General features: G+C 36.5%; 1 protein-coding gene across 29 annotated transcripts in view; it reads left to right on the top strand.

Annotated features, from left to right (window-relative positions):
• Positions 1 to 25,288, top strand: part of PTPRD (protein tyrosine phosphatase receptor type D) — a 1,423,918-nt gene that overhangs the window by 1,325,503 nt on the left and 73,127 nt on the right. For 10 of the 29 annotated variants that reach the window (XM_075209451.1, XM_075209461.1, XM_075209401.1 and 7 more), the window contains 8 exons: positions 3,297 to 3,884; positions 4,266 to 4,366; positions 5,997 to 6,256; positions 7,632 to 7,722; positions 12,315 to 12,524; positions 16,970 to 17,130; positions 17,983 to 17,997; positions 20,918 to 21,030. In XM_075209451.1, coding sequence (XP_075065552.1) covers positions 3,297 to 3,884; positions 4,266 to 4,366; positions 5,997 to 6,256; positions 7,632 to 7,722; positions 12,315 to 12,524; positions 16,970 to 17,130; positions 17,983 to 17,997; positions 20,918 to 21,030 — 1,539 coding nt within the window. The remainder of the gene's footprint in view (positions 1 to 3,296; positions 3,885 to 4,265; positions 4,367 to 5,996; positions 6,257 to 7,631; positions 7,723 to 12,314; positions 12,525 to 16,969; positions 17,131 to 17,982; positions 17,998 to 20,917; positions 21,031 to 25,288) is intronic. The other 19 variants (XM_075209482.1, XM_075209417.1, XM_075209490.1 and 16 more) reach the window with 7 other exon arrangements.

The following is a 25,288-nucleotide window of genomic DNA, read 5'->3' as shown; positions in this document are numbered from 1 at the left end:
GGGGTGTGCAGGATTTGGCATGAGCAAATATCTTGTAGCATGGTGTTGCTTGTCTTTGAATTTAGTAGCAAATCATGGGCTCTGAGGAAGGAAGGGGTAGGTGGAGTAAGTAGACAGTTTAAAGGTGCCAAAGAAGTGTTCCATTGGGTGTTGGAAGACTGGGTGATATTTAGAAAAGTTAGGTATGTTTGCTTGGCAAAGGAATGATGTGTATTTGGGTGCAGGGGGAGCTTGAGGTATGGTGAGGCTAAAAGAAAGGAGGCTGTGGTTGGAGAGTGGGAATGTCAAGTTGGAGAGTGGGAGATGAAGTCAAAGGTGGATTTATTTGAACAAAGTTTGTGGCAGAGATAGTGGGGTTGTAATTGAGAACGTTGGAATCACCTAGTGTGAGAGTTGACAAGACAAAGAATAAGAAATAAGTGAGCCAGGCAGCAAAATTGTCAAAACATTAATGGGGAACTGGAACTCGGGTGCAAAAAATGAGAGCAACATGATGAGGAGAGAATAGATGGATAGTGTCTACTTTAAAGCAAGTGAAGGATAAGGGAGGGTTTTGGGGGTATGACATGAAAGCTTCAGTATTGGGAAAGTAGGATGCATATTTTGCCACTTTGTCTATTCCCATGTCTGGAGTGTGGCTTAGGAAAAGTACCCCATAGGAGAGCTACAGGTCGTGTAGTCTGAGAGGCCAGGTTTCTCTAATGTCAAGGAGCTTGAAGGAATTTTTAAATGAATAGACCCTGAATTGAAACAGATGTCGCTTTGCAAAGGAAAGAGGGAAATAGGCTAATGGAGATACGTTGGTAAGATTGGACGGATTGGAAGTACACGGTGGATAGAAGGTTTTGGGGTGGAAGGAGAAACGTGAATTAAAAGTGAGGATTGCAGGGGGCCCAGGGTTGGGTGAAATATCTGCAGCAGCCATGAGAAAGAGCAAAGTGAGTAAGAGGTCATGCAAGTATTATTTGTGTGAGTGAGGTTTGTTTATTTTGAGCTGGGTGGGTGCAGGAAACAAAACAGTTCATGGGTGCAGACTAGCTAGGAGGGAAGTATTGAAAGAAATAATAGAGATGGAGAGAGAAACCAGTTCCTGGAGAAAGAAGAGGATTTTGGAGAGAAGTGTTGGCGAAAGTGAGTGTAAGAAAGAGAAGGTAAAGTTAGTAAGATTTCTGGTTGAGTTTTGTGAGAGATGTGCATGAATGTGGAATAGCTAGTGCATATATTGCGAGAATAGGAAATAACAATTGATCCAAGTTGTGCAGGGCAATGGAGAAGGTGGAGGCTCCTTTGCCATCCCCTGCCTGGGATAATATTCAGTCAGCCTCTGCATATTGGGAAAGTGGTCCAAATAACTGACAGTTGGGCTCCGAGTGTCCAGCAGCTAAACAAAGATGGCAACAGCAATCACAGTTGAATTCAGTGAGTCCAGCAGCAATTATAGCTTTATAGCTATATTGTAAATGATATAATTATAGATTATAGCTTCACCTACCAAGCTTGTTTTCTCTGCCAAGTATATACAGTTTTACACACATTGTACACTTATTTTTTGAACTATATTAAAACAATATTAGTGAAATTAATAAAAATTCCATATTATAGTTTGGTCTGTAATGTAGTTTTAAAAGTGATCTGTTAAAAACAAATTTGCATGAATAACTGTTGTATTTCTTAAAACAGACTAAAAATAGTAGTTGTAACTGATTTGTTGTAATCATTCACTTTTGAAGTCATGAAGTGAATATACATGTTTGTTTAGTATGAAAATTAAGGTTTTCCATTTCATTACTTTTAAAATAATGTAACATAAGCCAATATGCATATATCAATATTACATTCTATAATAACATAATTATTAAGATCTTATAGACAAATAAAATCTTTATTATTAAAAATAATCACATTGTCAAAAGATTTGCTAAAAGTTCCTTGGCATCAAGCAATTCTACTTTTTAACATCAAACATAAAATGCTAAATTTAAAAAAGTTATTATAGTTTTGGGAAGTTTAGTTAGTGCAAGTTTAGTTCATAAAGTCATTTTTCCTAAAGAACACTTTCATTAATTTCCACATATTATACCGTGAAATATTTCCCTGTACGTATAGAACAGAAGCTCCTGGGGTAATCATGTGATTCTGTAGATGTGCAATGCTGAGTGACTTTGCACCATTATTTTCTATTTAATAGGGTCTACCTACTTTATTGCACATCGGGTTTAAAGTATCAAGGATACACACTTTGCCGCCAGGTAGACGAGGTTATTTCTTTTTAATAAACCAGACTCTCCACTGATTCAATTCTTTTGGACGTCTAGCTGTATTTCTTATTTCCTTTAGAGGCACCACCAATCAAGGTTAAAAAAAAAAGAAGTCATCAATGTGAGGACTGCCGCTAGAATAAAAGCAATTTATGACATATATAATTTAGCGACAGCTTCTAGCAATTTCTTCACAAGAAACCTGAAGGAGTTATTTTCCAATTCTGTGGACTCTTCTTTGTTTGCCTATGCTCCATTGGCTTTAATAATGGTTAGAACTCAAAATAGTAATATGGCTTAGAATGATTTTCTCTAAACACTTATTTTTCATTTTTTCCCATTTTTCACATAAGCGAAAATATAAACTGTGCACTAATAAAATTCAAGTAGGTGAAATGCTATAGACCAATGATAAATACATGACAAACAATATTACATATAGGTGAAATAACTTAATTATGCGTTTGTGGGCCCAATTGTAGAATTATGAAGGCCAGAACCACACAACCACCACATCCATCACCCAAAAAAAGGTTGGAGCAGCAGGAAGAGTAAAGAGGCAGATGAGCTTTGTACTCCAAACAATATAAAAGCCTCATGACATGGTTGAACACATTAGCATCAGATGTACAGAGCCAGAGGAGAAGGAGAAATTACCATCCAGGACATTGCCAGCCATTGCTGAGCCCCATAGCAGCTGCATAGTTTGCTACAGCTATGTGTATGCCACAAAGTTCACATAAAAGTACAGGTTAAGATCTTTTTAAGTGATGTTTGGGTAGCAGCAATAAAAAAATAATAAAAAATGTTTTGATGCAAAAGCCTAAGTTACTGGTTATTACCCTGTTGGTACTGTAGGTCTACTAATGTTTAAAATTAAAATATTTGTATATAAGTGATGATAAGCCATATGCAAATGGTTGTCGTAGTTCGCAACTTCAGGCTGCAGAATGCTTAGATGCAACACTGTTATTATAACAAGGCATAATGATCACATTTTACTCAAATTAAAATGTTTTGTTTTGTTTTAAATTGCAGTTCCAGGTAAACCTCGGCTTGTTATCAACCACACTCAGATGAGCACTGCTCTGATTCAATGGTATACACCTGTGGAAACCTTTGGTCCAATCATGGGTTATCGTCTGAAATATGGCCGCAAAGATATGAACATTCTCACCACCCTGGAATTCTCAGAGAAAGAAGACCACTTTACTGCCAAAGAAATCCACAAAGGAGCATCATACGTCTTTAAGTTATCAGCTAGAAACAAAGTGGGCTTTGGAGAAGAGAATATTCAAGAAATTACTATTCCGGAGGAGATTCCAAATGGATTTCCTCAAAACCTTCATTGTGAGAGCATGTCATCAACATCAGTGCAGATAACTTGGCAACCTCCCATCCTAGCTGAAAGAAATGGTGTAATTACAAAATACACCCTTCTGTACAGGGATATCAACAATCCAAATCATCCAATTGAAGTGCCCATTGTTCCTGCTGACACAACCGTGACTCTTACTGCGTTAAAACCTGATACCATTTATGATGTTAAAATCCGTGCTTATACAATCAAGGGTCCTGGTCCTTTTAGTCCAAGTGTCCAATTCAGGACGCTTCCAGTAGATCAAGGTATGATTTGTCTACATAAGGCTTTCTCCTTAGAGGAATATCTTTTCTTTGGACATCAGGGTACCGAAGTAGTTGCTTATCCTGATGGTGCTACTTTTGTTATTAGGGCTGCAATTCCATAAGGTAACGTACATGAACCTTAATATGCTTTTAAAACATTAGTATTGAGTTGGCCTATGTCTCGTTTCTTCCTGCATAACTCTTTCAGGTAAGGTAAGGTAACAAATTAAGTTTGCTGGAGCAACGAAAAGCAGAGTACAGGGTTTCCATAATCCCATTTCTCCTTCATTTTATCTTGGCATCACTGAAATAAATGTTCCAGCTGCAGACAGGTATACTGATTAAAAGAATAGTTTAAATACATTTTTCTTACTTTTCCAGCAGTGTTCGCAAAAAATTTTCATGTAAAAGCTGTGATGAAGACGTCGGTGTTACTGTCATGGGAGATTCCAGAAAATTACAACTCTGCATTGCCATTCAAAGTAATATATTTTCGTTTTTTGAAACACAAAACTAGATAAGATTTGGTCAAATACTTAATTGTTTAAAAGGTGCATCTCAATATTTATTACGAATGGACAGAGAACTTGGCAGCAGCTGGGCAGAAATGGCTGAAGAGGGCATCCTAGGAATGGATGTGCCCCCATCATGTGAAGTTCACATCCAGTGCTGGATGTACACCCAGCTGCCCCTCCATCTGTCATGATAAATACTGTGCTGTGGCTTGGGGTCTCCATTCCGCTTTAATATGTACATTTTGTACAACTAGAGATAGGAGTAATTCATGAATAATACCAGTGTTGTGATACTGTATATAAATCTATAGGTACTATGTAATACCTGTATGTTAATAGAAACAGATCAAAATATTTCAGAATTCATTAGAATCAGTTTTGTTTTATATGACATAAAATATTAATCTAGTATATAATAAGGACTTTGTAATCACTGTAAGGTGTTAAAAACTCCCCACTGTCACCCCTGGCAACCACCAACCACTCCCAACTGTCACTTCTCCTTCAAGAAATATATAGGTCAGTGTATAACTCTGCCCATCAGGTGGCGCTGCAGCTTTTTTTTTTTTTTTCTTTCACACACGCCACTAGGCATTTATATAGTAGATATATATATATATATATATATATATATATATATATATATATGTGTGTGTGTGTATATATATATATATATATATATATATATATATATATATATATATATATATATATAGGTTAGACATCTACAGCCTTCACTATTCAGTAATTAGATAGCACTACTATAGGTTATAAGGATATCTGGAATGACCCCAGAGTTGTGGGACCTCTACAAAAGCATGAAATGCCTCAGTGACTACTTATAGCTACATATCTACATCTTATATCTAGTGTTATATTTCTGATAATAAAATATAGCCTTCTTTATAAAAAATATAAAAGGTGTAACTTACAGCGGTCATCTAATTGTGGCCATCCCAGTGGTTGATACAAGGACTCTGACAGCTAAAACATGTTGAATTCTGTACATTAGACAATAGATTAGTGCTACACTCTATGACTTTCTTTAAGGAATGTTTTTTCCATATTCATGGAAGCATCAGCATTTTCATAAGGACCCAGAGACATTGTCTTACATACGAACAGTGATCATCATAAGCAGCATGCTTACATTTCGACATTAATCTCCTTACTGATGCTTACACAAGTAATAAATCACTGTAATGCACCATAGACTCCCCATACATCTACAATACTTCATTACTGTTATTCTGTGGAATTCTTGAATGTTATCAGCTGTTGTAATCCACCCAAAGAACAAAAGGTCATAGATGAGGTATCTACACAGATGTACTTTACATGCTAAAAATGTTCTGGTCAAGAATAAGCTATTAGGGCTCATTTATTAATCTTGCATGTAGGTACTAATGTTACACTAAACCATTGCAATCAATCAGACATTTCCTTTCATTGTCTAATTTGCACTCGGAAGATAAGCTAGTTGCAATTTTAGAAAGTGATCTGTGTTGTATTAATTGTCTGTCACTGTTGTAAAACTTAGTCTAAAATATTACATGGATATATCGTCCCTCGCCATATCGTATTTCTCTTTCACAAGATTCTATATGATGACGGGAAGAAGTCTGCTGAAGTCGATGGTAGAGCAACACAGACGCTCATCACCAAACTAAAACCAGAAACGTCCTACTCTTTTGTTCTCACTAATCGAGGAAACAGTGCTGGGGGTCTACAGCACAGAGTGGCAGCAATAACAGCACCCGATGTTCTGCGAACTAAGCCTATCTTCATTGGGAAGACCAATTCAGATGGCATGATAACTGTGGAGCTACCCGAAGTCCTTTCAAGTGAAAAAATAAAGTGAGTCTTATTCCACAAAGCTGATTCACATGCCTGTTTTCCCTTTCTCTGTATTCAGTTACCATATGCCAGCAGTAAGTGATAATTAACACAAGTAGCAAATAGTAACTAGCTCTAAAACACAATGGATGATGCTAAAGCACAAAGACAGCTAAATTCATATTTTGGCTAATTTTGTTCATACAACTGTTCAGGAATCCTCTTTCTGTCAACTCTCATCATCTGTCAAACAGGGGAAAGGAGTGATTGATTGACAGTATCTAATATTATGGAAACTTTGCAGGGTTTCCATTTATTTTTAATCAGAAAACTGGCACTGTTTTTCACAGGAACATTACTCAGTCCATAAAAACTCACCCCATGCTTTTCTTTCTTGCGCCAAGTGCAATAGCATAATTACATAGTGACTTTTCCCCATTATTCTGTACATCCAGTTATAGCAGTGTTGCTAAAAACAAGTATTCCAATTTAAATGATTTCCAATGGCTAAAACGAGAAAACCTTTGACATTTTGGGACCATTTCATATAGGCACTAACATACACCTTCAACATTTTGAATTCCTCAAGGAGGAAAGGTATTCAACAACATGTAGCATCTGATACACTGTGTATTATACATGCACATGCCAACTGGGATCTACACAGGTGTGTGCTATGTCCAGGGTAGGGCTGTCAAATTTTGGCCTGGAGGGCAAGACTCAACTCACCAGCCTATTGTGAACGTTTGAAAGGAAATAAAATGCAGGTGGCCCAGTGACCAGCCCAAGGTAGCCCACTATGGGACCGGCCCAGTAGGCAGATGCCCTCCTGCCCCCCAGCCCAGCCTGCCACTATGTCCCATATATATTATCTTATTGTGGTTTGACATGCAAACAGGAGACATGGTATGATAAAATATAACAATATAATAGTATAATATGTAAAGATTGTATGTAATAGAGGTAGAGGTAAGACAGATAATCATCGGTAGACATGCAGTTGGCTGTAGTGCTCATTGGCTAAATCTTACAATTAATGAGTAGCTGCCTGCGCTGTAGTATGAAATATTGTTCCTCATTCAAAAGTATGTCATTAAAGGTGCGCTGTAGCGGAAGAACTACCAAAGATGTAATTAATTCATAGAATTAACTTATGGTAATGTGTGCAGCATGCAAATTCTCTATGGCTCACTCTTAAAATGAAACACACAAATCATATGGGCAATTTATCAATTGTACAGAAGTTGTGAAAGAATTCTAAAAAAATTCACTATTGTTTGTTTTTCTTTTCTTTTTTTCTACTTAGTCTTTAACAATTTTCCTTAGTTATGATCTCAACTTTTTTTTTTCTTATTCTGAACTATACGGGCTACAATCACTTATTCATATTTTACAGAGGCTATTACATTGTTATTGTCCCTTTGAAGAAAACACGTGGCAAGTTTATGAAGCCGGATAAAAGCCCAGATGAAATGGAACTTGATGAGGTAATATAGAATAATCTTTTTAATCCAATGTTAAGCAATCTACAATGTTTTCAGGTGCTTCATCGCTGATACGGTATATAAAAGAGAATATTTGCCGCTTTCCACATTTATACATAATGTCAGTCAGAATTGCAGAATGGACACATCATTCTTGTCCTAGCCCTGCAGAGACACAATGTTTAATTACTTAAATTAAAGCACAAAAAAGGCCTTCTCTCTTTGTAATAAATATTTTATTCTTTGCTCAGTGCCAAGAAAGATGTTAAAGTTCAAAGAGGTGAAATGATTATACAGCAATGGCTTAATCTCTATGGATATGAACTCCATTAAAGGTCGGGTTCATTAGTAGCATTTGCTAAATCTGAAACAAATGCTAAATTGCAATTTGCAATGCAGTTTAACTTTTGGCCTCTACCTCGTAGTTATTTTACTGTCGACTAACATATCTGGTACGTCTGGGTCGTGGTTAAAAAGGTTTTATAATAAAACAAAAGTGTCTGTATAGTTTGGATGGAGGAAGACATGATATATTGGAATTTGGTGCCCATGTATTCGCAACTTCTTATAAAACTTGTTATAAAACTAATATACAATATAAGTGTATTTATGAGATCATGTTTTGTTTTCTCTGTCAAATACAGTATGAGTTTTATAAGATTCTATTCCCTAACGTCTCTGTTAAGTCATTTCTCAATTATACCAGTTTTTAGATTGAAACTTTTTTTTTAAAGGACCATTGGCAAAATATGTCTGTACTGGACAGTATTGTATATTTATAACATAACATGTCCACATGGACTGTGGTTCAATGTTCTACAGATCTGAGGGCTGATATTATGCAAATTATTTGTCTACAGTTACACTTTGGAAAATGTAGATAGGCAGATTTGCTTATATGGCTATTTGCATTAAGTTGTAAGACTAAAAAAAGATTTACTTGTGGATCAACAGTTTGGTTTTGAAGTGATTAGCATTACAAGGTTTTTATCTGTCATTACACAGATACTTAAATCCAGAACCCCATAATGATCCTCCTGCAATTATCTGCTTTAACTGCTAATACTCTGTTGTGAATTAGTTTATCCTCTCCTCATTTGCATAAAACCATTTCTGAGGATGGATATCAACTGTGTCAATATTAACACTATTTTTTGCACATTCATTTGTAGTCATTATTATGTCAGTAGTTTATCTCTAAGTCCAGAAATGGCAAAAGTCAATTCTGGTTCTTTTGATATCTCATGGGGGTGATCAGCTGTCTCTTATGAAGCAACATTAAAAATCCATCTCCATAAGATACTGTGGCACAGTGGTTAGCATTGATGTATCACAGCACTGAGGTCATGGTTTTGATTCTGACCAGGGCCCTATTTGTGTGGAGCTTGTATATTCTCCCTGTGTAGGTTTCCTCCCTCAGTCCAAAAACATACTGGTAGGTTAACTAGCTTGTGACAAATAATGGACTCTAGTATGTGTGTTAAGAAATTTAGACTGTGAGTTACAATGGAGCAGAGACTGATGGGAATGATTGTATATTCTCTGTAAAGCGTTGCGGAATATGGTTGGTGCTATACAAATTAATGATAATAAATAATATAGATGCCTGATGCGTTTTTGTAAGATGTTGTGTTGTCATAGTAACTACACAATAAACAGCAAATAGATTGAGGATTGCATTAGGTCTCAAAGGCTCAGTCCTGTACCTGGTTCAGTTCTATATATGCATACATCTATAACCCGTTATAACAGGTGTTCATTCACTTCAAAGTCTGCGTTATTTAATGGAAATGTATAAAATTAAATAATTATATATATGTATATATATACATATATATACATGCACAATGACATATAATGGATCTGTGTTTACGGGTTATTTTCTGCTAATGAGATAAGAAATGTAATAATATTTTGCTACACAGAAATGTTATCGAACATCACAAGACAAATATTACATACATTTTCCAAACTGTAGCTGCTAATTAGATTTTAGTGTTCCTCAGTCGTTATGCCAATGAAAGCGACTGTCTGAATGGTAACTGTAGGGTTACAGCACATTTGTGCTATCTGCAAAAAAAATTTATGCACCTCACAAAGTTTAACTGAATTCAGATAGTGTTACTGAAAATATGTGTATTTTTGCATTGCATTACCTATTTATTTTTAGTAGATATAATTTGGTAGTACTGCTTGTATGTGATGCTAATTCCTGAATAACACATAAAAATTGAAAAGCTTTAACATGCATGCACAATAATGATAATCACAAAACACTAAAATACAATGAGGAACATTGTGAGCAGAAGACTGAGATGTAACCTTGAAAATGTGTAGTATAATACAAAGTTTCATAGGATTAAGAAGGAGTGACATTGAACTTTCTTGAAATTACATTGTATGGGTATGTGAAGCCAGTTCCCATAACAAAGGGCCATTTTAATCATCCTGTACTTTGTGGTGCGTTAATGTGTGTAATAGTTTGATAAAGAACATTTATTAATTCAGAATTTTTTGGGTCAGAATGGGTTGCTTCCCACTTTGTACCAATATAATTGAGAGTTGAGGCCTCATTGTAGAATTAATGGTGGAGGAAATAAGATATGCATTGACTGGAAAATGAAAATTATTCTCGATAAAGAACCAAAGACCTTCATATATCTCCTAGAACTGCTTTCGCCACATAAACCATTCTGTTAAAGGAAAATATTTCTGCTTTTACCCTAAATAAAATAAAAAGGGTTTTTATTCTCAGCGTCCTCTCCAACAGCAATCACTATTATGTGCCTCCATCCTCTTCATATGTTTATGCCATTTATTTCACTGTTTCCATCTTGGCAGTCATCTCATTGTAACTGATTTACCTAGAGACTGGTTCCATGACCCTCAATTAACCTCTCAAGCACTTTAATTTGAATGCATTATTTATATCATAGAGGGGAATTATCATAAAATCCGAAGTTAAACATATTACTAAAATGATAATATTTGCAACTGTTCTTGTGAAGTGTCAGGTGAAGTGTTTTTAGTGTTTTTATTTATTTTTCTCCAGGGTTTTCCCCTTCCCCAAGCAACATTTACAGTTTACATGAATTTGGTGCACATTATTTTTTTACAGCATGCCACAGCTTCACACATTCATTTTATTGGATACGGTGGGATAACTATTTGTTTAATCTGTTCTAATTGGTAAGCCAAGTCTGCTAGGTGCAACAATGAAGCCTTTTCCGACTAGACACTAGAATTGGAATGAGGTATCAACTTGTTTTGATATATCACATTATGCCTCTAATACATCTCTTCCATCCCAGCATGAAAAAAAATTAACAAGTTGCAACAATAATATTTTTAGTAAAGTCCATTTAAATTCTGGGGAAACAATAGAGATGCAGAGAGATCCCCCAGCACACTGCTATAGCCAGCAACGAATCTGCCTTTTCTACTGTAGATAAGAATGCAAAAATCTTAGTTGCACACATTTGCAAATGTATGTTAAAGCCACCCACCACTCCACGGTGATTTTGCTAATAGGGTAGTCCTAACTCTAAACAATGAGAGTCCCATATATGTGGGCCATACATATGTGTTTTTAAATTGAGAGCTAACTTACCAAAGAGGTACCCCAGAAGCCTCCAAATAGAAATCCAATGTCAGCACTCCCCCTCAGCTACTGACAACAACATACCTCTCAGACAAATAAAGAAGTGGAAGTTGCTCAATCAATTTATAGGCTATAGCAGGTGCTTGAAAGAGTGGGGTTATCCTGAAAGGAACAAACACACAGATAGATCCCCCAGCACACTGCTATAGCCAGCAACAGATCTGCCATTTCTACTGTAGATAAAAATGCAAAAGTCTCAGTTGCACACATTTGCAAATGTATGTTAAAGCCACCCGCCACTCCACGGTGATTTTGCTAATAGGGTAGTCCTAACTCTAAACAATGAGAGTCCCATATATGTGGGCCATACATATGTGTTTTTAAATTGAGAGCTAACTTACCAAAGAGGTACCCCAGAAGCCTCCAAATAGAAATCCAATGTCAGCACTCCCCCTCAGCTACTGACAACAACATACCTCTCAGACAAATAAAGAAGTGGAAGTTGCTCAATCAATTTATAGGCTATAGCAGGTGCTTGAAAGAGTGGGGTTATCCTGAAAGGAACAAACACACAGAGAGATCCCCCAGCACACTGCTATAGCCAGCAACAGATCTGCCATTTCTACTGTAGATAAAAATGCAAAAGTCTCAGTTGCACACATTTGCAAATGTATGTTAAAGCCATCCGCCACTCCACGGTGATTTTGCTAATAGGGTGGTCCTAACTCTAACAATAGAGACACTGCATAACCAAAGCAATGAACACAGTGTAGATTAAGAGAGGCTTACAGAAACTGCTTGTGTTAAATAAGTTCAGTAAGACAACCTAAAGCAAATCCACATCATCACACCATTCAGAGTGACACATTTAATAAAATCAACATCTATAGAACATTAAGGTTTACTGTACAATGACCACTGTTGAAAATCAATGTAGATTTGTTTTTAAAAATGTAATAAATAAGATTACCATCTCTGGTTTTATTTCTATCAGCTGCTGAAGAGAAGTTCGCGGAAACGAAGAAGTATTCGTTTAAAGAGAGAAGTTGAAGAAAGACCTTACATAGCAGCTCACTTTGATGTCCTTCCAACGGAGTTTACCCTAGGAGATCAGAAACAATATGGAGGCTTTGAGAACAAACAACTGCAAAACGGACATGAATATGTGTTCTTTGTTCTGGCAGTAATAGAGCACACTGAACAGGTAAGATTAAGCTTATACTGAAATGTTTATTTTGGTGCAAATATGAACATTTTCAATGTCTACCTTGTATATTGTATTGAGTAAAAGCTAGCCTAGTCACTATATGGTGCCCATGTTAATTCTTCCTTACTATTTTTTTCCCTCTTGTTTAAGAGGCCTATTAAGAATAGAAAAGCATCTCCAAATTTATCAGAGACTATGCCTTGCTATCACTGGCAGTATCCCCCGCTGCCGAAGACATGCATCAGCTTTCTCCAACCAAAAGCATGTTGAAGCTTATTTAATAAGGACTGCACCAGTACATGTAACACTGCAGTCCTTCTTTTGCTATCGCCATCTCTGGAATGCATAAAAAATGCTATATTATTTAAATAAATTACTTCAGAGGGATATTACTTTGTGTTCTATTTTTATCTATTTGTAATTTTATTTTCACTAACTGGAATTGAAAGGGGTTCCAGTGCGCATGCGTGAGCTGGCTAACTGGGTCACGCTTGTGCGTATGCCCAAGAATGGCCCAGTGAACCGGTAAGAAGAGCCTTACCGCTCCGGCCATTGTTGCTAGGCAGCTGCGTATGACTAATAAAAAATAGTGGCCATTTATGTTAGAAATAGTAAATTCACAGAATTATTTAATTTGACACCTCTGTTACATATGCCCATTTTAACATCTTTAGTTAACTGGAAAAAAGTGAAGATTTTTATTAGATGAGTTATTTTTCTGTAGCAGTGAAAAAATAATAATTGCACAGATTGTTACAAATTAACAGTTCTAGAAAGTATTTGTACTTATGTGTTGTTGATGCAGATGATTGGTTGAATATTTGTGATCTGTTTCTCATGCAAAAGATTTGTCTACTATAACCTTAAACCTGTCATGGTTCGTATATTACCTAACTATGATAAAATCACTACGTGCAGTGTGCCATTATTAACATCAGTATAATGTGCAAACTGATTAATCAGGGGCAATGCATCTTAACACAGGAGTGTCCTTCTTGAAGGGTTTAGAGACAGCAAGGTTTAGAGATATAGTACATAGGTGGTACAAAAAAGGGTGGAGTGGCTATCCGATATTAGTATTAAATTAACAGGATGTTAAACAGGTGCTGTCTCTTTTTAGATAAATTGGTTTTTAATTAGTGTCGTTTGCAATATATAGATGTAATAAAAATCTATGTTTTACTATCCACCAAGAAAAACATTGACAATGTCCTCCGTCTCTGTTTGATTGGACAGCATACAGCTTTATGCTATGCATGGTACTCTCAAGGCAGGGAAGCTATGAAATAGTGAGAAAGGTGTGCAGGAGTGAGCATAACTATGTGTGCTGTCCAACTTTAATACCAAGTCAGGGCATTTGAGCTTGGCCTTTACACACACTATTTACTGGCACTAAGCCAAAGTAAAGGTGCACTTAGGCAAAGTAAAGGTTCAGTTCCTGTATTGTCACATGGCCAAGGCCGGATTAAGGGAATGGAGGCCCCTGGGCTAAGGGCGCCTCCATTCCCCCGTGAGGCCCCCATTGTGAGCCGCCCGCCGCCCCCATCCCCCATCCCCCGTGAGGGCCCCCCCAAAGCGCTTACCTGTCAGTCCAGTCCTCCGTCCCCGGCGCGCTGTATGCTCCTTACTGAGGAGATCTCGCGAGAGTTCACTTGCGAGATCTCCTCAGTAAGCAGAGTACTGAGCGCCGGGGACGGAGGACTGGACTGACAGTGCTCAGCAGCATTGATCGGGCTGGGGGTGCCCCCACCCCCGGACCGATCAATAATGCTGCTGCGGACTTTGAAGGGCCCCCTGGATGCCCGAGGCCCCTGGTCTATAGCCCAGTTAGACCTCGGGTTAATCCGGCCCTGCACATGGCCAGCGTTAGTAGAAAGTATCAGCACTTGGGTGACAGGCACTTGGCGATTAAACCTTATTGCCTCACAGCATTCATTTTGTTCTGGAGGTTATGGAAAACAAGCATAGTTCAGTGGTTGAGAGAAGGCAGGGTGTATATTATACAGTAGATGAGACCAACTGCAGCATTCACAAATGGATAGCAAAAGTGTTGACTGACAACACGTTCATTCAGCAGGAGCTTGTAATAGGCATGGCAGGTTTGTAATTAAAGGAAAAGAGCATGGTATTTTGTAGACATTTTTAATATGAAGAACAAATAAAAAAAATGGGATTAAAAATTACAAAAATGATATAAGTCCTCATACCCACAGATGTTGTCTTTGCTTTTTTAATGCTTTTAAAACTCCAAATGCATTTTGACATGTGTTTGTTACTATCAATTTAGCAAGACTTTTGAGTTTATTAGAGTTCACATAGGTGTCCTAAATGTTAGTGCACTAGCAATGCTAGTGGGTTTGCATGGATTCCATTAGCATTAAAAATGTTATTAAAACATGTACAAGGCCTAACAGACAGGTAGTTTTTTGGCATTCTTGAAAGTAAAAAGGTATATAGGTAAATGATGTTGAGTGGAATATTATGAACAGTGAACAAGATGATATAAGTGATTCACAGACAGTGTTGTAAGTTTGATCTTTTCTTTTCAATAAACACATATTTAAGAGACATACTTATTTGAACAGTAGACTCTATGGGGGAAATTCAATTGAGCGCAGGTTTACTTTTCCGCCGGGATAAAAAAAAAAAAAAACGCGGGTTTTAACCCGCTGACGCGACCGTTTTTAGCTACCGCTGCGTAAAAGATCGTGCAATTCAATTCTGAAACAGGTAAGCCAGCCCCCGCGCGTTAATCATTGGTGCTTGCAAATTTTTGGGGGAGTGAAGGGGAGGGTTTAACGCGGTCATCTATTAATAAAAAAAAATGCATTGGCATACATTTTATTGCATTACACAACCTTTCTATTTTATAATATCTATATACAGTACTATTTTTTTTACTATATTTTTTTATTTTACTTTTTTTTACTATACAGTCATCTATGCCTTGACAAAACACATTAGTACATACATATTAGTACATATAACATACATAAATATATTGATTAGTGTGTTTATTATTTTTATTATTTTTTTTTAAATGCTTTTTGTAAAAGAAAATCACCTTTTTCTTGTTATGCATTACTGATAAACATAAATGGTTTTTACTAGGTGATAGCGCTGCTTTAATGCATGTTCAAATGTAAATGGACCTATAGCAAAACAACAAAAAACTTCAACATTAATTTTTGGTCAGAAATAATCACATTTATATTAATTGTTAACATAATTATTGATCACTGGTATGCATTTTTATGCCACATTCAAAAGGTATAAATATTTACTCACACACTCTTTGGAGTAAAACCTGCTTAGTGTTTTCTAATTACCTCAGAAATTACTTTTATCAACTTTACATTTTTCCACCTGTAATAGCAGACACTGTAATTAACAATATATTGAATAGTGTATTGATGCTGTATGACTTCTGCTAGTTTGAAGCGTGGTACCAATTTCTGCATTTGCTGTTCAGAGATGCTCTGCAATTGATAGACCTTCCTCACCGAGATTATTACAGAGAGTACTGAGGCATGAATTTTCCAGCAGTTATATATTTTAAAATGCCTGTGGAAAATGAAAGGTTCCTGCTTTGTCTGGGGATTGCATGAATAAATAGCTTTTACAGCGAACATCATTTCAGCCACATGATAAGAGCCATGCACAGAAAGTTATATTCTGCCAATTTATAGCTAATATGTAAGCAAATTACAGCGTTTGGGGGAAAAAATTACAGTTTATTGCATTCTAATTTGCTGGAGCAAAACATGGATATTTTATATTTACTTTTTTTTTTGCAAATAACATGGGTCTAGCACAGCATTTCTTAGAAATATGTTGAAGCATATCAGGCACATCAAGAAAGTTATGATACAGTATATATTTGGATGCAACAAGAATATATATATATATATGAATTAAATCTCATATGTGCAATAAAAATATTATTAAATTAGATACTTAAGAAAAATTATTTATCCTACTTTAATGTACATTCACTAAAGGGTCAGAGTGATTGTTGTATATTAAACACTAAAGGATAGTGTTTTTATATAACCGAATCAGAAACACTGTATATCAGTTAGTACAGGATTTCTGCATTGCAATATTCTAAAATTCTGGAGAATGCAATGCTCTGGAGGCTGTATCTCAGTAGGGGTCCTAGCGAACGTGTTTGAACATGGTTTTCCACTTGGTTGATCTGTTTTGGCCATGGGTAAAAAAAAAAATCATTGTTCATTTCACTGTCAGTTGCGTTTCAAAATCTATAGTGAAAAGCAGACTTATTCATTCTTTACCTTGCATACATTTTATGTGCATTGCTTGCTGAGCGTCATGGAAGACCTGCTAGAATTCCCAAAGCTGGCCATCCTTCGTCTAAAGTCGGAGCAGAATATATCCTACCATTGTGTGAGTTTTAAACACAGCTTGTTTTATATTTGCAGACAATGTATGCCACAAGCCCCTATTCAGATCCCGTTGTCTCAATGGAGCTTGACCCACAGCCAATGACAGATGAAGAAGAGGGCTTGATTTGGGTAGTTGGACCAGTCCTTGCGGTGGTGTTTATCATTTGTATTGTGATTGCAATTCTTCTGTACAAAAGGTAAGTTATAGTAAGTAATATTGACAAAAAATAAATAAATAACCTGAACTATTTTTTATTACCTGAAAATGCAGAAAGTGAATCCATGAAATAACCACCAAGAATAAAAACCCTTAGCCATGACCACATACTCAGTGTCCCATACCATTACACCATAGACCACTCTAAACCTGCATATGTCAAAAATAACTCCACCTCCGTACTAAAATGAATCTCATCTCCACCTCCATGGATTTTAATTTTGGTCACCAACCTTAGTCCTGTCATGCAGGCTTTATGACCAACTGTCCTGACATAATGAATGGAATAAAATTAAACTAAAAAATAAATAGTTATTGAAGTCTTACCTTATCCACGTATATTTCCGTGATGTTATTCTGCAAGCTCAATGTTTATACAGGCGTGTAATCTTTAGCACTTTTTATTAAGCATCTGTGTTTGCCATTCTTATTATACTGTTCTCTCCAGAATTGTGCTGAGCGTGTTTAATGAAATATATATAAGCATTTCTATGCTATTCTAAAACTACTGTATATCACCATAAATGGAAGAAGAAGATGGAGTTTTCAGGTTCTTGGTGCTGCAACTACTGTTCATGTCAATATCTATCTGGTACCAATGCTACGGCCTGTAGGTCATCAGATGATAAGACCTATATGAACATGAGACTGAAAATCTTTTTGTAAATACCATGCCATTGTGAATGCACCTATACATTTAGAGGCATGTCCTTGTGGGGGCTATATCGATACCGGTAAACGTTCTCTCGCTTCCCTTTTTAATATGTATTTATCTGACTTTTATATATCAATTAACATTTCATCTTTTCTTTGTTTCTGCATTAAAATGGAGCAGTAAACCAGACAGGTGAGAAATGTTACAATATGACATAAAATAATGCTAATATTATATAAAAATGAACTGCAAGGCATTAAAAAGACAGCTAAACCCAAAGTACGACATTTTCACATATGAAGTATTTGCCGTTAACTGAGTCATACACAATAAACAGGTAAAAGTCCCACAGGCACTCATGAGTTGAATGCTAAAAATGCTCCTCACTCTAATAAAAGTATTAAAAGCACTTAGTACAAAGTGTGAACCTGGATACATAGACCCACTTGCTGCAACTAGGTGTCCGTGTACTAGGTTACCTAACTCTACAGTGGAAGTAACTATGGTGGTTTAAGTCACTTTAGTGAGAGCAGCCACCAGGAATAACCATAGTGGCTTTAGTGACCCAATATTAATCACCTGCTTGTGAAGACCTGCTGGGTTTGTCTTGCATGCACTCGTGTACCAAATGGTTTTTACATTCTGCTGTATTGACTGTGTGTGAGCATTGTAAAGTGATGGAACTTCAATTTCTTCAGTGAGAAATTGACTGTGAAACCTTCTATGTAGCGCTTTTGTCACATGGCCAGTTTAGGATATCATGCTTTTCCAGCCAGGAACAGCATTCTGAAACAGACAGCAGTGAATTTTTATTCATAGCTGTAGGGTTCATTTACTAACTTTGCAGTTAGGTGCAAAATCAAACATCTACTTTCATTGTCTAACTTGTACTAGTCAGTGAACAACTAATTATTAATTAGTTGCTGATGTTCATTATCAATACTGCATCTAAATGCAATTTTAGTAAAGGTACCCTTTTGCGTCACTACTGGAGCTTAGAACACGGCCCTCTTCTGGCTTGAAAGGTACAGATTTCTAAAATACCTGTGTAACACAAGCCTAAAAGAGGTGTAGAATTGTGGTTTTAAATGCAAAAAAACCCAGGTGTGGTGACAAACTAACTCGCTGTGTAAATAACATATTTTATGTGAATGAAAAAATATGGAAGGATTCTTTGTTATGCTAATGAATACACTGTACGTGTGAGTCACTGGTACATTATCAGATATTCTTATTTTAATCCGAAACCAGACTTAATAATTTAGCTTTGTTATTCCAAGTAAAGACCTTGCCAGCAAGTCACTGAATTGATTAATTTTCTCTTCTTGAGCTCACTTGTGAAGCTTGTCTTGCCTGGGCTTACTTTTTGTAATTAGTATTCAGTTTGCTGATATCACCACCTACAAATAATTAAATGTTTTCAATACCTCTATATAGGTAATAAACTCCTCGTCTTTGTTATGCTAAAAGTGAGCAGAAAATGCTCAGTGAAAATGACACTGGCATGAGATTTTATTAAGATAGGAAGCTGATGAGTTCTTTTGTGACACATTAAAGAACTCGGCTATGGGTCTAGCTCATTGTAACTCACCTCATCCGACAGATAGTTGATTTGGAGCATGCAGAGGTAGAGGATCATTTGCAAGGGAATTTATTCAGTGTCTGGAAAACAATTAAACATACAGTATGTTTACAGCAAGCAGTGGTCTTGGCTCCTCAACACAGTCTACAAACTGTACCAAATTGACGACACATAAATGAGCTAATATGCTTGTAGGTCTCCATCTGTCACTGTGTCAATGGTCTCTTAACAAACATTGACATTTTTGCCAGTGGCAGCTATTATACATATTTAACGAAATAGACACAGAATGGCACTGAAATCAAATATTAATTGCTGTGATTTTTTATGATGTAATCTTTTTATGTGGACAAACTATACATTTTAACAGAGTATTCAGTACTGTAATGATGTAACTATATAAATGCCTAGTGGCGTGTGTGAAAAAAAAAAAAAACCAAGCTGCAGCGCCACCTGCTGGGCAGAGTTATACACTGACCTATATATTTCTTGAAGGAGAAGTGACAGTTGGGAGTGGTTGGTGGTTGCCGGGGGTGACAGTGGGGAGTTTTTAACACCTTAAGTAGCTTGATATGGCGATGAAGATGAAGGATGAGGTGATGGAGAAAAATGATGAGGTGGTGACATGTGGACAAAACCACGTTAAAAAAGGGTGCTTGCGTCGGGAAGTAACGCTCTTCCCCTGAGGAGGCCTGAGCTAGGCCCAAATGCATGACAAGAACCTTTTTAACACCTTAAGTAGCTTGATTTGACTAGAATGCATGAGTATCATGCACGGGTTAACTTGTGATGTAATAAGATTGAATATATCCAGGTGGATTAGATAATCACAACATGACTTAAAGGTACTTTGAGTACTTTAATACACACTTTTTTTGCACATTTTCCATAAATGAACCAGAATCAGCTACTTACAAAAATTCTATTGCAAAGTTACCTAAATAAAATTCACATTGATAGCAAAATATTTTCTTATATTCCCACATATAAAACAAACATGTTTTTTTTAGTAGAATGTTACTTTTAATTGAAAATAATGATCTCATGTCGTGTGTTATTGTTGGTTTTCATTCTGATCTATATCATGTATGCATTACAGAAGTATGTCACTGTGATATTGTAGATATTGTAGTAACATTAATCAACTGCTGGGGTGTATGTTATTTTTTATTAATCGTTATTTATATAGCGCCTAAATATTACACAATGCTTTATAGAGAGTATTTAATCATTCGCATCACTCCCTGCCCAATCTTTCAGTCTACATTCCCTGCCACACAGATACAGACACATGGAGAGAACATACAAACTCTATACAGATAGGGCCTTAGTCAGAATCAGACCCATGACCCCAGCGTTGTGAGGCAATGATGCTAACCACTGTGCCACCCCATGTTCATTGATAGTGTAAGATATATTTTTCTTGTATTAGGATACTTATGAAAATGTCTACAGGTGATTTTGAAGTATTTGTATGGTATGGTATGGTATTACAATAAGACATGTTACATTTTCAATTTTCATATGCAGGAAGAGGACAGAATCGGACTCTAGAAAAAGCAGCTTACCTAACAATAAGGAGATCCCGTCACACCACCCTACTGATCCCGTGGAACTCCGGCGTCTTAACTTCCAAACTCCAGGTGAGAAGCATCAGTCATTTTCATGAATTTCACCATCACTAAAGAAGATTTAAAGTCTGTTGTGCACTACTTTGTCTTAGTTCATGTTTTAAAATGAGCTGCCTGACAATTGTATGCATCCAAAAATGTGAATTGGTTCACTATCCTAAAGAAATGTCATGTAGTAAGAGACATACTGTACCAAAGTTGGCAAACAATATTGTCGAACAAAATGTAGACTAAAAGAAAAACTAACTAAAGCAATTGAAACCCTCTTTATAACCATTTTCTTTTGACATCAAGGTATAATTTCATATTACATAATAGTGTATTAACTACCACACTAATATAATCCCATGAATGTTTGTGATATAAGTGGAACCCAGCAACAATTTGGATATATGAACTTTGTTTGTGTTTTATAACGCAATCTTCCCACAATAGTTTCAAGGAAGCCTCACAATACTACTCTGTCATGTTGTGGGATCCTGTCTTTTTCCATTATTTTAATGTGTGGTTCTATGCTTGCCTCCATTGTCTTTCACAAGATTTATACACTCATCTTCTGAAATACCCTGTACTATTGTGAGCATTCTGAATGATCCGATTGACTGCAGGTTGTTCTATCCCCGTCCACCTCAAAACTAGGACAAACAAAAGGAGATCTGAACCTAGTCAAGTACACTTTAACCACATTATGATCAAAGAGTTTCCTCCCTTCATACCCAGACCTAATTTTTAATTTTGGAGATTCCTAGTTTGGGTTACATTCAACTACTTCTCCTTAGTATAATGATACCAATTATGTCTCCTTTTCAATTAGGTCTGACACAGTTATACAGTCCAGAAACAAAAACAAAAGTAATGTATATAATCTAGTCTTACAAGCTTTTTTTCCTCTTGAAGGCACGTTGTAACTGCACATAGAAAAACAATTTATAGGTTAGGAGTACGTGGGGATAGGGCACGGAATAGTTGAAAAAAATAGGTGATGGTGCCTGAGGTTGGGATCATAAGCATTCTGGCAACGTTTGTGCATTTTTGCATATGTTGCGTGACATTTTTGCAAACTATGCCACCATCAAAGAGAATGGAAGAGATACTTTTGTGGTCTTGGAAATGAACTTGTCAGGGCAGGAGGGACCTGATTTAGGTCCCTCTGCATCTCTACAGCAATATATCCCTTGCAATAAGGGTCTAATGCTAAATGACATTCCAGATAGCAATAGATGACTATTATGAATAATGTATTAATACATAGATATAGGCGAGAGCAAGATTGTCATAATCATAATCATCATTATTTACCTGTAAGGTGCCACAAATTCTGCAGCGATGGACAGATCAGCAAACAAATCACATAAATACAAATGAAATATAATAACAAATCATGCAAGTATAACTAAGACAAGTACGATTATAAGTAGCAAATGACTTTCACCTGCCCTGACATAGCTGCCCCCAGGCTGGAGGAAATCCAAGTGACATTAAAATGACATCACTGGGTTCTGTAGCAGCCGTCAGAAATATTGAAAGCTATGTTTATAACAAACACTCAAATTAGGCTGCTGGATACAACTCCTGGTTCCAGTGCTAATAACAGAACCCCCGACTTAGCATCATCTTCCTGTGCCATGCGAGAGTGGCAGTTCAGGCTTCACTGATGTTTTGAATCTGCAGTTTGACATTTATATATGTTAGACAGTTGGAAAGTGGTTAACACTGGAACAATGTGAGGACCGTGAAATAATATGGACAGATGTTTCCACATTGTATTGACTGTACATAGCTTCTTTGGATACAAAACTTTTTAGCCATTTGGACAGACATATCACTATAGGCATATATGAGAATAAACAGACCCAGAACATCTGCTTTCACCTCTGTTTCAGATCAGTTCAGGTGCATTATGTGTATTCATTTTAGTACTAAATAAAGCCAATTGTTTGGTTGAACATTCAATATGTTTTTTGAAATGTTGAAGAGTTTAAAAACAAAGTAAATTTGACTTTAATATAATATAAACTTAATTTGGGTAAAATTATTACATTTTTCAACATGTCACATTTATTGACTACACTACAGTTTTGCATTGGATTTTATGTTTAAATTTAAATGGAATTTGAACATTTTCATTAGTAATTTGTAATATCCAGCTGACTTGAGGAAGCTTGAAAAAAGTGACATTAAGAAGCGTGGACAAAGGCACGTGGAAAGTCAGTTACGTTTATTATTGTACCTTAATAACAGTGAAACGTAGATTTAAGGCTGCATGCTTATGTTGCAGATTTGTTATATTTCTACATATTTTAACAACATAACACAACCACAGATAAGAATTAACAGTGGGTATCTTAGCATACCATCAGCAACAATGATTTTAGAACATTTAGCACAATGATTTTCAATAGTTACAACTGCATTACGTCATAAAAAGTGAACGTGATGAGTATGAAACTGGGAATATTTTTATAGGTGTATCATAGTGGGAGGCGACTCTGAAAGAATGGTTGATAATACGTTACACTCAACTTGCCCGTGAATATACTATATATATATATATATATATATATATATATATATACATATATATCTAATATATAAATGTCTAGTGGCGTGTGTTAGTCTGTCTGTCTGTGTGTGTGGAAAAAATAAAACCAAGCTGCAGCGCCACCTGCTGGGCGGAGTTATACACTGACCTACTAAATTCTTAGTGTGTGTGTGGAAAAAAAAATTCAGAAAGGGCTGAAATTTGGTATACTAAGATTTTTTTAATTTGTTAATTTAATTTGTTAATTGTTAAAAGTGTTTATAAAGATTTTAAAAAAATATATATATATTTTTTGAAGGAGAAGTGACAGTTGGGAGTGGTTGGTGGTTGCCGGGGGTGACAGTGGGGAGTGGTTGGTGGTTGAGGCCTGGGCTATGGCCCAAATGCATGACAAGAACCTTTTTAACACCTTAAGTAGCTTGATTTGACTAGAATGCATGAGTATCATGCACGGGTTAACTTGTATATATATATATATATATATATATATATATATATATATATATAGAAAGTCAAACAAGGATACGGCGCACAATGGTGTGTTACTAGAAATTTATCCCAGGTTCAGTGGGGAAATAATAATATAGTCAATAGATCAAAGTTCCACGCTTGCTGGACGGTCTTATAGGACCAAGGGTATAAGTCCAGTTTGCACATATAAAAAGACAGAATAATATAGGCATAGGATTAGTAGGAGCAGTGTGTTAGTGATAGCCCATCACCATAGTATTACACACCCAAAGGAAATTATATCGCTTATCTGTATGATTAATCCAAAGACTGGAACACAGCTTAACAACCACTTCTCTTTCAATATTATGTGGTCAGCACTCTCAGCAACTGCAAGTCTGGTCTCCAGTCAAAAACATCAGCATACTGTAAACACCATATCTCTCTTCCACTCAGTGGGTAAGAAAAAAGGAGATAATACACTATATGGTGTAGTATTTCAAGGTAACAGTATTTAATCAGGATTTAACATATAAAATGCAAACTCACAAAGAGTAATAATAATGCAAGCTTATCTGAAATTCAGGTATCAGATATACCATGTCCTCAGGTACAGCAGGAACCTCCCACAGTCTTCCGCACAGGATTAACTGATGGTATGGTGACCCAAATATACACAGGAACAGTTGGAAAAGAGCCTCTACGCTTTTCGTCCTCAAACAGGACTTCCTCATATATATACTAGAGATGGGCGGGTCCGGTTCCCCGAGAACCGAATCCATCCGAATAACGCCTATCCGAGTACCGAGTCGGTACTCTCCCACCCGTTACGAATCCAAATCGAGGCCGAACGTCATTGTGACGTCGTCGGATCTCGGGGCTCGGATCTCGCGATACTTCAAGATTATAAATACACTCCTTCACAGCAATCCAGGGAGAGAGCAGGGTGTAGACATAGGCTGATTAGAGCAGGGACAGAGAATACAACATTCTTTTTCCAATTGAGCTATCAAAAATCGCTAGAGAAAAGAGGAGGTTAGAGGATTTTGTTTTTCAATATTTAGCACTCCCCAGTGCTTTTGGGGTGTCCCCCATAATTGTGCATAATTATTTCTGGCAGTGAAAATTACTATCTGTCAGCAGTATCTACCAAATACTTATTAGCACTCCCCAGTGCTTTGGGCTCAGAATGGATTCAAAGCAGTCCACATATGAGCAGAATGAGCAACCAGGTTCTGTCACCAGTCCTGGTGGTAGTGTTCCCAGTACGTCATCTGG

This window comes from Mixophyes fleayi, chromosome 1 (genome assembly GCF_038048845.1).
Source record: "Mixophyes fleayi isolate aMixFle1 chromosome 1, aMixFle1.hap1, whole genome shotgun sequence".
NCBI lineage: Eukaryota > Metazoa > Chordata > Amphibia > Anura > Limnodynastidae > Mixophyes > Mixophyes fleayi.
This window is presented reverse-complemented; position numbering and strand designations above follow the sequence as displayed.